At 32.6% G+C, this 16,428-nt stretch overlaps 1 protein-coding gene across 2 annotated transcripts in view; it reads right to left on the minus strand.

The window, feature by feature from the left end:
* LOC145314309 (angiotensin-converting enzyme-like) overlaps positions 1-15,978 on the minus strand; it is a 41,205-nt gene extending 25,227 nt beyond the window's left edge. For both annotated transcript variants that reach the window (XM_080154177.1, XM_080154179.1), the window contains exons 1-8: positions 15,870-15,978; positions 12,800-12,856; positions 8,050-8,160; positions 6,140-6,240; positions 5,166-5,256; positions 4,292-4,337; positions 2,002-2,075; positions 836-939 (exon numbers count right to left, since the gene is read on the minus strand). In XM_080154177.1, the coding sequence (XP_080010303.1) occupies positions 836-939; positions 2,002-2,075; positions 4,292-4,337; positions 5,166-5,256; positions 6,140-6,240; positions 8,050-8,160; positions 12,800-12,856; positions 15,870-15,926 (641 nt within the window). In that variant the 5' untranslated portion in view covers positions 15,927-15,978. The remainder of the gene's footprint in view (positions 1-835; positions 940-2,001; positions 2,076-4,291; positions 4,338-5,165; positions 5,257-6,139; positions 6,241-8,049; positions 8,161-12,799; positions 12,857-15,869) is intronic.
* Positions 15,979-16,428: the final 450 nt, after the last annotated feature.

Here is a 16,428-nt window from a genome sequence, read left to right on the forward strand (position 1 = left end):
CAAGATTAAAAGAGATATATTTGTTCAGGGGCGTCCAAGCTTTTTTATTTGGGGGGGGGGGGGGGGTAAAATTTTGAAAATAAAAATTTTGGGGGCACCCCCAAGCTCATTATTTCATAGAGGCATTTTATTTAATTTGGGGGGGGGGGGTAATCACCCTTTTACCCCCCCCCCTTGGACGTCTATGTATTTTTTTGTCCTTTAAGATCTTACTGACCAATGAACCGATTCAATTCACCATTTTAGGGAAGCTTTATAAGTCTCCCTTGATGGTAATTGCCATTAAATCTTTTGTTGAGATGACTAAGGATATTTTTCTGCGCCCCTATACTTTATTTCATCATAATTATTAAAAAGCAAATATCCATTATAATACAGAAATCTAAGGTGTACTGATAAACCGACCGGCAAAGTATTTATAGTAATAATAACCTTCAAAAAAATTAAGTAGTTTTTATTGAACTAGCGGCTTCGCCTCTAGTCTCTAGGGGCTTTGCCTAAGGAGGTTTAATCAAACTAATTTTTCGTGTTTTTTTTTGGGGGGGGGGGGGTTAGGGGTGTCCCACCCCCCAAGAAAATAGTTATAAACCTTCCCGGGACCTATGAGAAGCTACCCTGTAAAGGAGAACCCAATCGGTTCAGCGGTTAGCGAGATCCTTCGCTACAAACAAACAGACAGACAGACAAACAGACAGAAATCGTTCTACTTTGTATTATAGATTACAGATGAGCAATTCAAGTTTCTTCCAAACTGTATCAAAGTCCCTAGAGGCTAGGGGCGAAGCTGCTAGTTATAATTATAAAGTAGTACTGAAAATGTTTATAGATTACATACCTATCTCTCCACTCATCACCAAGATCATCATGATCATTAAGAACAGCCTGCTTGTTCTTCAACTCAACATACTTCACGTAGTGCGGCTTATTTGCACGTCCAACCTTAAAAAAACTCAAATGATATATGTACGACAGGTACGGTTCCTACGGGGTTCTTCCATTCTTATCTAAACCTAACCTTGCCTAAAATTTTTTTTTTTTTAAATTTTGTTAATGGTCCATGAGCGCCATAAAAAAATATTTGAAATATGTGTGTGGAAAATGTACAAAGTATTTGAATTTGGGTCTGAAAACTATCAAAACTAGGCCAAATCCAATTAAATTTCCTAAATTAGCTTAAAAGTTATAGTTTCATAATCCTTGTAAATAGATAGAAAGAGTTATATAAGACTTAGGAAATGACTAGTTAATGTCCAAATTACACATTTTGTTTTAACTTTCTTTAGAATCATTTTGAGGGGATAGTTACAGAGCATACTACTCTCTCTAACTACACTTTGGAATTTTTAAAGGAGTGTCATCTCACTGTTGAAACAGTAACCAAGACGTTATGAATGAAAGATGTACCATATCAAATATTTGTATTTATTGAAACTTTTACAACATAAAAACTTTTACATCATTCATCATACAAACTTAACTTCAAAATTATATTTGTACCCTTTGTATTATTTTAAAAATTTATATCCTTTAATTTAGATGTTTAATGTATAATACAAAGAAGTACTATTTATGTCTGTCCGTTTGAGGTGTAAGATCTCGGTAACCACTTAACCGATTAGGTTGTACTTCTCAAGGAATACATAATAACCTTTTACCAATTTACCATTCAAAGGACGCTTGTTTGACTTTTAAGTATCCACGCCCCTCGATTTTGGTTTAGAGGGACTGTCAAACACCTTGACAAAACCCTGTGCACACCACTGGGTGTACCTACATCTAACACATACCTTAGATAATAAGTATAAATAAAATTGGATCATTAAAAAAAACGAAGTAGGGAGTTTCGTCCTATTTTCACAGTTGCTTTTAATTGGTTATTTTAGGTTAGGTAAATGTTAAATAATGATTGCCCGCTAGAAATATGAGAATAGCTACTGTGAAAATACGACAAAACCCCCTACCTCGTTTTCTTATCATGATCCTGAAAATTTGTATTTCTACCTGATCTCTCCATTTTTGCCAGACCGTGAGCAGGAGGTCGTAATCTTTAGATTCTGACAATATGTTCGTTAGTCCTAAAATTATACTCGATTTTTATGAAATCCAAAAGCTGGAGGGTTTCAACCAAAGTGCCTGCCTACGCTGACCCCCCCGGCCTCATTTTTAAAGTAAATTTAAAATAAGAAAAAAGGGTATTTTTGTTCCCTATGCCTGGCCCCCGCGGGGCTACCCATTACCTAATGTAAACTAAACTAGCCTGACCTTAAGTAAAAAACAAACAAACAGAACTTACCCCCTTCATTCCCCCTATTTTCAACTAATTTCAAAATAATAGGGTGATTATTTGCTCGACTCGGCACTTTGAGGTAAACCTTCAGAAGCTTTTCCAACATAAGATTTTTTTATCAGGCAGAAAAATAAAAAAATTTTTAAGCAAAATAATATTTCTTGTTCTGAAACATCATTGTGTTCTATAAACTAAATCTTTTCCCTTAATTTTCTTGGAAAAACTAATAGATTTTTGTGATCTTCGATGACGTCAAATATGACATAATTTACATCATATTTTTTATACTAATTCTAATCAGGAAGGAAGGGGACAGTGAGCTAGCTGTTTATTACACTAGCCTTATTTATTTTTATAACGTTTTCTTATTCTTTAGCTTAACAAGTTTAGGGAAGTTTAATGAAATTTGATTGGTTGGTTCTTTAAGTTGAGTGTCAAAACGTTTCAACCATTAATTGTAATCTACATAAGGGGTATAAATTGGAGATACACATCAATTTATCGGCCATTGTCTTATCCCTTTAGATCCCTGAATTCTAATTCTATTTCTAATAGTGACAAATCCATAAAAACGAAGCCCATGTGATCATACAAAAGGCCTAATGTATCTTTGGCAAACTTGAAAAGTTGAAAATCAATATAACATAAGTAAGATATAGATCATCTCATTACTGCAAACAGACGAGCAAGCTATAATTGTAGATCAGAAGGCAACAAAATAAAGTATTTGTGGGAGGAATCACAATAAATGACATTTCAAAACATTTTATTTGCAACTTTAAAAAAAAAATTAAATCTATTTTAAAACCAGTTATTTTTAGATTTTTTGCACATTATAAAACAAATGATAATAATGCAGTTTTATAAAGCATAATATGTTTTAAAATAGTATTAGCAGATTATACTGTTGTGTATATTAACATTCTTTATTCAAATTCTCGTGGTGCTTAATTGGGATTAAAAATGGTCATAATAGTTACAGCTACTCAAACGAACCAGAAAAAAGTATTCAAAAGTAGCGAAGCACAAGAAATGGACAAACGGACGACAGACGAACAAAAAAAGTATGGTGTAGATGCGAATATGTTATACGAATCTTTATTAAAAATTTCAGGTGACTATCTTCAATCGCATCCGAGAAAGTCATATTTCCTCCATAGCATTGCGGACCGACTGACAGGCGGACAAAAATGATGGGGTGAGGGGAAGTTGGAGGGTTGATTTTATGGTCTTTACCGCCTTATTATTTTCAAATGTGTAATTCTTTTTTCGAAAATTGGGCAACTGCATGATATTATATAAACAACTGGTCTTTGGTTTTTAGGAAAGCTTTTTAGTGCATGATCAAGGAAACTTTGAAAAAGGGTAGGGAAAAAAAGAATTTGTATTTATATTGAACAAAAGTGAGATGAAATCGAAAGTAAAATTTGAATCCCAAGTTTATTGATGAAATTTAAATAGATTGAGTTACACTTCAAGGTTACTTCTCTAACAAACACAACAACTCTTTGTTATTTAGATAGATACATAGATAGATTAATTGATGTATTAATAGATAGCTATACAGATAAAAAAGATAGATCGGAAGTAACTTATTACTGAATTACAGACAGGAAAACTGTATCTCTTACATTCAGATAGACAATTGGATAGCCAAAAGTGATAACTCTTTCAAGCTTAGATACTCAGACAACATTTCATTGGTGGTTGTATACTTTATAAATTCATAAAAGTAACATGATGTCTATGTGTTTGCGAACCAATATTGTTCTCCTTTATAATAAAGCTCATCGGGGTCCAGAAAGGTTTATGAATATTTTATGGGAGGGTACTTACATAAATCCTCCTATGAGAAATCAACCAATGAACAAAATAAACCCCAGAATTTTATTGCTTTTCTTTTAAAAACTAAAATTGGAGGGTCGACATCAGCATTTTATACTTTTCTTTAGAATAAGAGGTATGAACATAGATAGATGGTTGTTGTTTAGATAGAAACTATACCTGGTTCAAGGTTGTAACACTCTTCCTCAGCCTCGTCAACACAAACCTGATAACAATATTCACTTCATTTATATAGTGTACTTTCTAGTTTGGCTTTGAAAACGCTGGATTTGAACCGGCTCTCAGCAAAGCTTAGAAATCATTTAGAGCATCATATTACAGACAATTTTAGTCGAATACTAAAACAAAAATCATACCAGTTTTGTGAACCCCGAGCGGCCGAATCTTATAATTTTTCATTTAATGTCCATGGAATAGAATTATGAGACCTTTAATGTCCACGGAAAGCTATTTATAATACGGGCGATAAATAACTATTCTCGTATCAGAGGGAGGAATATGTACTTTACTTTATATCAAAAGAGATGCTTTCCCTTAAAGTGTCTGTCGAGCACTGAAACCTCCACCCCCCCAGGTGTTTTTGAAAAAAATTGCATTACAAAATAACAGTTCTACAATAAATTTTAATTTAAAAATTCATCAGTTACAATAATTACGTATTTAAATTTATCCAAAAAATTATTAAAATAATAATTATAAAACTTAAAATTTTAATAATTTCAAATAAGTTAACAGTATAATCAAATATTTGAGATATATTTTTATGAATGAGGGATTTATGTATCGAAGCTATAGTGCACTTAATCTGTCTGTCCGTCCGTCAGTCCGTAACGCTATTAGGGAAATGTGATTTTCTAGGCTTGTATACAAGAAAGACTGCTGCTTTTTTGTGTGATTCCTGACTTGTTACTTCAGTCTGTAAGTTATTTTACAAAATAAAATGTTAAGGTGGTTTTAAGCTAATTTTCCCAACCATTTCGAATACAGAGCCTCTAGAAGGTAGGGGTGCAACCGTTAGCAAATTGTTTCTTACCTTAGTTGATCCATAGATTTTGCCCATAGCAGAGATAGCCTGAGATAATTCTGTAGATTCCGTGTCGTTTAGAGACCTACTTCCAACTTTCCTGCAATAATACAACTATTTTACTAGAATTTAGGGATATATGGTAGTAGATGAAAATAAAATTAAGCCTGCTCCAAATTATAACACACTGTACAAAATTTCTGCTTACGTGAAAGGTGGACAAAAAAAAAGAAGGGGTAATTTCCCCCCTGAGAAAAAGAAATTTTTTACCCTCCCTCCACCCAAAAAAACGTCCTTGTGTATGAAATAAAACAATAAATAGATTTAACATTTCAAGACAGACTATACTGAATTAACCTTTATTCATCTTTTTCTTATGTATTGTTTCATGATATTAAATTCCTTAAAATCTAATATCATATACTATCTTAAAAAATGTATTTAACACTTAAATTAACATTAGATATTTCGTCAATTACAAAAAATATTTGAATTTACATATCTGTATTGATATGATTTTTAAATGAAATCTAAAAACATTAAAAGGAAATATTTGTTGTTATTAATTAAGCAAAAGCGCCAAAAAAAAATTGTTTTCGAAAACAGAATTATAAATATCTGTTTTAATCCCTTGATTGTTGACCTACAGTTAATAAAATTTTGTAGCCGAAATCAATCAACTGTAAATCTAAAATTGGTGCTTTGGTGCCTAGACAGCATTGAAACTTTACTCCCAATATTATTAAAATACATAGAAAATGAGGAAGGGGGGCCCTAACCTTGTGGGGTTTACACTGTACCCAAAATAACCTGACCTAACCTGACTTAAAGTAAAAAAACTGAAACTAAAAAAGCCATTTTAGTTCAAAATAAGTGGGGAGGAAGGAAGTTCTTTGCACAACTAGACACTTTGAGGGAAAATGCCCAAATTTAAAACCATACAAGAAATATGCATATTGCTATCCATTTTAAGTTCCACTTACTTGAGCTGACGTTTGGTATCCTCCGAGAATCCGGTTGTATCAAAAGCGTCGGCAATAGCAAATGCCTCATCGTTGTACGTGGAGGTTTTGAACCAAGCATTCTAAATTAAAATAAATTTTAATCTTTGCAATCAAAATGGATCAAAGTATATAAATATAAATTGTCTTCAAAAGTTTTACCAAAACACATTCACATCATAACGTTGTATTTATACTATAGTACAGAAACAAAGAAGGAAATCGAGGCGAAATAGTTCCTATTCAGATCAAATAATCATTCCTTAGTGCAATTGCATAGTAATAATAATTTTGTTCTGTTTTTTGCTAAAAAAGCATAACATTCACAAGGAAAATTCATCTACATTCTTCATATTAGTAGCGCAGCTAAAATACAAAGAAAATGGAACAATAACCTAAAATACATTTAAAAAAAAGAAACAGAAGTGGATTCTTTAAAAAAATAGTGGGGCAAAATTGTTTTCGTGAAAAATCCACAAAAATCACATTAAAAATCTACAAAAATTAAACAAAATCATTGAAGGGTTATTAACATAAGATTTATTTAATTTTTGTAGATTTTTTATATGATTTTGGAGGATTTTTCACGAAAACAATTTTGCCCCACTAAGCGATTAGTGGGTCAAATTTTTTTAAGAATCCACCTCAGTAGTAAACTTGATGATTTGCAGACAAAAATAGTTTTACATAAAGGTTTATAAAACATTTGTGACCATATGTGTTGTATTGTGTGCCTGTTTGTCTGTAAGTAACTCGTAATTTAATTACATAATACTTATGTATCTGACCGACAAACTTACGAAATGACTAAATTATGAGAAGCTGCGCCAACAATAAAAATTATAGAATGTAAAGATTTTATATAAAAAACTACACAATGGTGAGAAGTATAGAAAAATATAAATGTCAGCAATGGCGGTGAATTTCCTTAAATTAGACGTGTACCACATAAATCCCCTTTTGAACTGTATTATAAACTTTAAAAGAGTGATGTGAAAGCACCCTTGCGGCACCCCCAAAATTATTGTTTGGGATAGGTAATACCTCTTTACCCACCCCACGATATACAAACATTCTTAGATGGCAGGCATTTCGAATTTCAATTTTGAAGGGTGGTGTTGACACCCCCTACACCCCCCTTCCGCAGGCCTTTTAAATTTGATAAAGTTACAATCAAACTTTCAACGTCCCCCTAATAAGATGGGGAAGGGGGGTTAGTTTGTCCAGAACATGAGAATTTACCACAATTGTTAATAAATATTACATATAGTATACAACAATACAACTGTCCTTTTCAAATTCTAAATGTTTTCATTTATAAATTATGGATAAGAATATTTGATGTACAAAATATCAAATTTTTTTTGGGTATATATTTTTTATATTGCATTAATTGCTTAGTTTTAAATTATTTAATGGATATTTTTTCATATTTTAAGATTTTGAGATGGTAAAAATCAATTTATCAATGAAAATAAGCAATATGTCATAAAAGTCAAGTTCCTACATTTAAATCAATTCTACAAAAAAATGCATATCATTGTATAATTATGTTTAAAATGTTTTAATGTTTGTTTGTTTGTAACATTTTGGGAAGTTGTCATCCTTGTTATTTTTTTCGTCCATAAAAATAAAATCTTCCAATCATTGGGAGGGAGGAGACAGTGGATGTAAATTTGAATGGTACCCAAAGTTTTATTTACAGCCATATTATCAAAAAACTATGGGTATTTTTTTTATATAAAATTTTGATTATATTGTTTTAAAATATTAGTACCAAACTTTTCAACTAATGATTTTAATCAACAGAAGGGATGATTTTGATTATCATCATTGGGAATGCACATCAATTTATCGTTCAATGTCTTATCCCTTTATATCCTTGACCAAACCTGTGCAATTTCATCATTGTAGTCAGTAATGTTGGTATCATAGGCCCATTGTGCAATAGTTGCCTCGTTCAACAGCAGTCCATATTGCAAGTTATACTCTTCCAAAAAGGCCTAAACAAATGTATCTATTATTATTTGGAACTTTAATGTTCTCTCAAAAGTGAAACCTGTAGCGGGCTAAAATAACGATTTCCCCCATTCCTTCCTTTACCCAAATCCCCTACCCTCCTAATGGATGAACGGCCCGACCAATAAATGATAGAGGATTTAGCAAGCTACATTTATGACAATTTTCTCTTGTCATAGTATCCACGTATATTCAACATCTATTCCTAAACATAATTGATTAGATTATTAAAAGTTAAGATTTTCTATAATAAGGGTCAGTCCGTGAGTCATAAGTGCGAAACGGATAGCTTTTATCGTAAGTCCTCCTCTTTCGATTATAATGTTAAAAAGAAAATTTGTTAAGGCAATTTCCTAGTGCTATTTATTATGGTGCCCTCCTCCAAAATAGTTATTAACGTTCCCTGGAACTATAAGAAGCTTCACAGTAATGGAAAACCATATCGGTTCAGCACTTGGCAAGAAATTAAGCTACAAACAAAGATAAACAGACAGAGACACATCCTTTCACTTTTATTTATATAGCTAATCAAATTTAATAAGAATGAAGGGTAAAACAAGGTTATAAAGTTACACCATCTAATAGATATTATCTAGATACATGCTCAATAGGAAAACAGCGGAAGAACAATCCGACTATATTATTGTTTAGAATGTGTTCAGACTTTGGTGAGAAAAAGCGGTTATTTTTCCATTTCGTTCGAATAATGAGTTACCTATAAATAGTTGCATTTATTAGGATAAAGCTTTGCTTGCGTAAATTCTAACATGTAAATTTTTTTACCTCGTAAATGTTAAACTTATGACAAAACAGAATAATAATTAAATCAGCTATAAATAGTTAAACTTCTTAGGATGAAGATAGCCATCGGGAAATTATATCTTCGAAAAATGTCGTTACTCATATTATTGTATAAACATTAAACAAAGGCATTTCCTTATTAAGTTTGACGGATAATGGGGCCAGTTTGACCATCTTGATGTACTAAATCTATTCCCCATCTCTACCTTACATATTCTGTTACTCATCGTGGGTGTAAATTAGATTTAAAACATTGTATACTACACTATACAATGTCTTCATAAAAGAAAAAGGATGTCCGCCGTCTTTCTGTCCGTCTGTGATAAAATATCATGCTATTTTTCATTTTTAAAGTCATATGTTAATGAGAAACAAAAAATCTATCCTTTAATTGTGTTTTAAATACTGACTTTTTCTCTAAACCATTAGATTTCAAAAGTCAGAGGGGTTAGGGGTGAAGCAACTTGTATATATCATGAGCATTCTATAAAAGGGATCCAAATCTTTAAAATTGGATTAAATGACTCAAGAGTTTGATAGTAGATACATATTGATCAGCGGTATAGAATGCTTGATAATACTTGAAAATAAAGATGATAACTAATAGTCGTTGAAATCCATAATTTAAAAAGAAGCTAGTAAAATTGGCTGACTCAGATTATGACGTCCAAAAAAATTAACCAATAAGAGGCCACTATAAATTTTACCATTGGTCAATTACAGTGTATACTGGCCAGTGGCGTGCGAACCGAAGGGGGCGTTTGGGGCAATCGCCCCCCCCTAGCGACCAAAACGCCCCCCCCTGCCCCCCCCCCCTAGCGACCGCCCCCCCTGCCCCCCCCTAAATGTTGAAAAATATCCCGTTTTGCCCCCCCCTGGTAAACAAAAATGCCCCTTTTTGTCCCCTACCCTACAAAAAGCAAAACTCTCCCAATTTTCAAAAAAAAAGATCAAGAAATACTCAACAAAAAAAATTTTTTGCGCTTCGCGCCAAACAGACAGTTACTATTCATTTAACCTTAATAGGAAGTATCTTTTTTTGTATAATATAAACTTTTTACCAAAGAAAATTTGTACATCCCCAATGATGATACACAAAATTACCCCTTATATAGATTACAATTAGTGGATGAAACGTATGGAAACTCAACTTAATTAACCAACCAATCAATATTCCATTTAAGTCCCAAAAGATGTTGAGCTAACGAATAAGAAAATGTTTATATGAAATATTGGGGACTAGTGTAATAAATAGCCCAAAACACCTTCCCTCCTCCCTGCATATTTGAAGAAAAAAATTTGCGCTTTGCGCCCTTCCAATTGGTTTCTGCTTTTTATCACATTGTATAAAAACATTTGTAAAAATCAAATATTTAATCAAAAAGTTATTTAAATAAAAATGAGACAGCGTTGATATTTATCTAAGCCTTTTTTTCAACATTGTATGTCTGTCTAAATTAATAACTTATATGATGTCATATGATGTTCAGGATAAGTTTATAATTTTTTTGTTTACATACCCTTACAAAAAGACATGTTTTTTTTTATGACAATTTTCATTAAAGAGCCTTAAAACTAACTACACTCTATATTCCTAACTTGTTAAAATACGTCACTCTTGTTGTAGTTAATTGATTTTAGTTCAAAGAGGAAATAAATATTTTTCGGTGCGCTTTGCACACTGCCCTAATAAATCCTTGAAAACACCACTTCATGAAAAATTGACATATTGTTAAATTGCCATTTGAAGAGGGTAGGATATGTTGATATAACTTTTTATCTTCTCTATAATAACTATGGCTGTCAGTTTGTAATGCTAATGGGGAAATGTAATTTTCTTAACTGCAATTAAAGATAGAAGGCTAAAACTTAATGTTAACACTCCCAACATTATGGAGTATAAATAAATATTAGAAATTTCTGGAGGTCGGACTGCTTTTTAGGACGTTTTTGGCAATTTTGTATCTTTCACAATTCCCCCATTGTTTGGTCCAATTCACAAAATCACCTAACCTAACTTAACCTATAATAAACTATTAAAAGCTACTATGAAAATACGACGAAATGCCCCTTAAGAGGCGTTGCCACAAAAGAGACTATACCCCAAAGTTTTCCATATTTCTAAGAGATTTTCATATCTGTAGATGAAAGGACAAGTATTTTTTTTATTTTTTACAAAGTTCTTTATATCTTTGGATTTTATAGCACAATAAATTTTTTTGTGGATTATAATATCCAAAAAAATAAAATCTCTCGTTGTTCCGAGCATCTAGTATGTAATTTACTTTGACTGTCATCACACAACATACAAAAAAAAAGGATTTGTGACTTTTTCTACCTAAAATATATATTTATTTAAACTAATGCTCTTTAAATCTTCTTGTCTATATTCTTATTAATGATTTTTTGTGCTTTGCTACTTATAGATGTTGTCATCCTTGTTGTCATACAATAAAGAAATATTTAAAATCAGTTCTACATATTAGGTTTATTTTTGGTAAATTATTTCCAAAATGAGTGTTTTTATCTCCCCCCCCAAAAAAATTTATTTAATGGGGTTATTCATCCTTCCTGCTGAGATTTTATAACATCCCCTTCCTCCCATAAAAAATGTTTTGTGGTGGGGGGGGGGGGGGTGGAAGGTTAAATTATCTTCTGTACTTTTTTTTCGAAGATGCTTTCTAGCTCCCTTCCCTTCGGTCATTGCAGGGTGGGGAGAAGGGATGGGGGAGAAGAGAGGGGGGGGAAGAGATGGGGGGTATAAATGGGAAATAGGGTTGGGGAAGAAGGGATAAGGACTAGAAGGCCCATAATCAAATAATCCCACCCCTTAAAACGCCCTTATTTAAAATTAGTATATATAATTAAAATGCCCCCCCCTAAAGCACTTTGATTTAGGGGGGGGGCAAAATTTTACAAAATCTTCAAAATGCCCCCCCCTAGACAAAGTGCTTCGCACGCCACTGATACTGGCCTCTCATTGGTTAATTTTTTTGACGTCATATTTTGACTCAGCCACTTCTTTAAAAACTAAATAGGTTGATTATTTAACATAAAAGATATAAAATATTGGGTATGAAATCCAGAAATCGACAAGTTTAATATGGACAAACTTACTTTCTCTTAGTAAATATAGAGTTGCTACACTTTGTTAATTGTACCAAACTATTTTAATTCTCATCAAACTAAGTTTGGAAGCGATGGGACATGACTAGTAAATAACGATAAGAGCTATCGATTACGGACGAAAGGACGGACCACCCCAAAATATGTATATAAACTTTGCTTTTAAAAATTGAAATTATATACAGCTGAGTAAAAAGCATAAATTTAAAAGGCGGAAATTAAATTATGTCGTCATGTATGTAGTGTTAGACAACCATACAAATCTGGTCAACCTCGCACCCTGTTAAGCTTCCGTGCTGTTATTATGTCAATATAAGACTATACAAATCGATATATGATTACGTAGATGTTGCATCAGATTTTCATGTACTCTAATAAAAAAAAGGCTTGCAGCTGGCTAAAATATCGATGACCTCCATCAACCCCGGTTACCCCATTCCCTCCCCTCATACTGGATGAGTGAACTGACCAATAGTCCTTTTATATCACCCTCTTGGGAGGTGGCCACGCAGGGTTAGAGCCCCAAACAGAAAAAAAAACATATTTCATTCTATAAATTGATAAATCACCAACAAATGTGAAGTGTACCTTATAACATGTTATCATACAGACTAACAGTCCATAAGACGCAGATTACTTTCCGAGTAGCTTTAGTACTAGAATGAAATTACGTGGTTTAGTGATTAATAAGTTTACCTTAGCTTCTTCTTCTGTTGCTTCCTTTGCTAGTTCTTTGGTCGCAATTGTAAACCCCTAAAAATTAATTTTTTAAGAAATATCAATATTTAATCTTTGTCTTTACGATTTAGATGAAATTTATCCTATCTATAATACAAAGTAGCTTGATGTCTATCTGTCTGTCTGTCTGTCCGTCCGTCTAAAGCTTAAGATCTCGGTAACCACTGAACCGGATTCTACTCTTCAGGGTATATACCTATTGGTCCTGCGGTGGTTTTAAGCTATTTTCTTGGGGGGTGGGACACCCCCAACCCCCCCAAAAACAAAAAAATCCTCCCCCCATTTTTTTTTTTACAAATTTTGCAAATTCGTTGTTTAATCGCTATTTTTCTTTTTTTTTCTTTTACAAATTTTGCGAATTCTGTTATTTAATCGAGAAAATGTTTTCCTTCTGGGTAGGTGCGAAAATTTGCAATCCGTTCTGCTGGGTAAGTAATAGAAGATGTAATTATACCTCTTGGGGCAAAGCCCTTAGAGGCTAGGGGCGAAGCCGCTAGTAATATAAAAAGTAGTAAGGTTATTTTTGCTTAAAGCTTAAGATCTCAAAAACTACTGAACCGATTTAGTTCTCTAATTCAGGTAAATGGTTTAAAATTCAATAAAAGTCCTTAAAATTGTTAGGTCAACTAATAAGAAAACGTTATTATAAAACTTTGGGGGATAGGTAAACTAATTAGAAAACGTAATTATAAAACTTTGTGTACTAGTGTAATAAACATCTCAATATTCCCTCCCTCCCTAAAGTATATTACAAATTATCATTTTATATTGAATTTAAAAAAATTAAAACCAAGGAAAAATGAACAAAGAAGTTAACTTCTCAGAACATTTTTAATGTAGCCAATTTAAAAGCTAAACGGAAGAATAGAAAAACAGTTGCAAAACCAGATTTATCAAGATGTATACCAAAAAGTTTACATAAAAATTGTTAATCCCCGAATGGAGAAGTAAGTTGTTGAACTCGAAAGCTTTCACATATTGGTGTGTTAACTTAACAACAAACAATTTTTATATATAATTTTGGTGGGGGGTAATTTTGTTAATTATAATTGCCCCCACAGAACATCAACTTATTGTTCATTGTCTTATCCCATAAGATCCCTTTTTTTTTGTTTCTCCTCTCATGATCCTTATATAAAAATAACAGTATGCCTGTGTGTTTGTCTGTTTGTACTGAAGTATCTCACTAACCGCTGAACCTATATGCTTCTCCTTTACAATGTAGCTTCTCGTCCTGGGAAGGTTAATAAATATTTTGGGTAAAGATACCACCAACCTCCCAAGAGAAATCGCCCCTATAAAAAATTATCCCATTTTTTAATTTAATTTTTCCTTTAAAAACTAAAATTTAAAAAGAGGGAGGTTGGTCTCCCCCCCCCCCCCAAAAAAAAAGTCAACCAATGACCCTAGATGCCTCTAACGACTTTCCTACTCCACCTCTAGGGCCCCTAGAGGTTCTATATAGAACAAAAATGTTAATAAACGCTGAAAATATGAATTTTTGTTGGATGACTTACAAAACTAGGAAGTAAAGAGTAACTATGCCACTCATAAATGAACAATTATGACAAAGAAAAGAGTTAAGTGGAATTCAAAAAGGGGGGGGGGGAGGTGGATGTGCCACTTTTTAGTAACTTAATTTGAATGCCAGTTCAGGCTTAATTTTGTCATCTTAACGTTCAGTTTTTAATTAAAAAAAAGACTTTTTATTAATTGGATAAAAAGGGGGGGGGGGGCGGATGTGCCACTTTTTAAAACCAAAAATAAAACGCGCATGATCTCGGCCCATAAAAGAGTTACAGCTCTAAAATTCAGCACAGCAGTTGCTTTAGTGGAAAATAATATGGAACTGTGAAGAAACGGCGGCAGAACCGCCGCTCAAGCCGAATTTTTTGCCTTTTCTCGCCATAGTAGACAATTTTCAATCCTCTGAGATAAACTTTTTTTTCATAAAAATTTTCCTTATATTTTCACTTAACGCTTGTAAGATTTTACACATGCAATTTTTTTTTAATATTGACATGTTTGAAATAATGTGAGTGTCATGTGAAAATGTAAGGGAAATTTTTTTTTTATCTCAGTTGATTGAGGACTGTCTAATTTGGCGAAAAAAGGCAAAAAAATTCGGCGGGAAACGGCGGTTTTCGGCGGGAGCGGCGGTTCTGCACAGTTCCATATTGTTCTCCACAAAGGCAACTGCTGTGCCAATTTTTAGAGCTGTAACTTTTTTTTGGTCCGAGATAATGCGCGTTTTACTTTTGGTTTCAAAAAGTGGCACATCCGCCCCCCCCCCCCCCCTTTATCCAATTAATAAAAAGTATTTTTTTAAATTAAAAACTGAACGTTAAGATGACAAAATTAAGCGTGAACTGGCATTCAAATTAAGTTACTAAAAAGTTAACTTATGGATGAAGGGTTTCTTAATTGAAACTTTGGCGTCTTGCTGTCGACGAGTTGCAGTTTCCTGACACCTTCCTCTTCAAATTTCAAGTCATGGTAATACTGCAGAAGAAATCAGCACCGAGAAGCAATGACATTTGTCTTTGTGGATTATGTATATAGTGTAAAAAGTGACAATAGTAAACTTCATTTGTCAGTGGATAAATATCTACAATAAATGAGGAAATTTGAATCTAGCTGCTAAAACTTTAACTTCTATCATCCAATAACTATTATATCATGATATTAACCATATTATAACCTATGTGTCATTATATTATATATGTTATAACATTATGTTGCTAATAATCTCATAACTAACTTATCATATTTATCGTTTTTGAACCTATCTAACTCACTGTGAGATTGTTAAACATTGTTCTTAACTTACTGTACTAATGATTATTTGCTATCTGTGTATCATTTTGTTAGTTAATTGTTTGTATTTTTCTTATTATTTTTTATGATTTTTTCTATAAGTTGAATAAATCATTTTAACAACAAAAAAGTTAAAAGAATTGCTTTATAAAAATAAAAATTAGAATAAAAACTGCCAAATTGACTAAAAACACACACACAAAATACAGACCTCTACTAGAAGAGCACAGGAGAGCCCTAGAAGCACAACCAACCAAGACGGACCCATCTTATCAACTGACAACTATACATAAGTATAAGGCGCAGCGTGAGAGAAAAGAATATAGAAAGTTAGGATTTAAAGCTAAAGGGACAGTTCAATTGTTTTCAAATTCATGCAGTTTCTTCACATTTGAAATTGTACTCGCATTAATACGGCAGATATTTCATTAGAATAATAACTATACTGTCGTTATTTTACAAAAAAAAAATCTGCACGACTTTTTAATGATTTTTTTAGTAGTGAAGCTATTCTATAATTCAAAATATCTGGTCGTCTTTTAGAAATGTCATAAAGAAAATTTCAATTTCTTGGCTTGTATTCATATCAGACGGCTGAAAATTTTGGCAGAGTATCTAGTTTTGAATCATGGAAAGAAAACGAAGTAGCAGGTTTTATAATATTTTCACAGAAGCTTTTCTCCTATTGCTTGCCCCTTTAAGATATATATCTTAACCCTGCGGGGCATTCATTAACTTTTAACCTAACCCAAAATAACCTATCAAAAGCT

Source organism: Acartia tonsa, chromosome 3, assembly GCF_053477335.1.
Source record: "Acartia tonsa isolate MP-2025a chromosome 3, ASM5347733v1, whole genome shotgun sequence".
NCBI lineage: Eukaryota > Metazoa > Arthropoda > Copepoda > Calanoida > Acartiidae > Acartia > Acartia tonsa.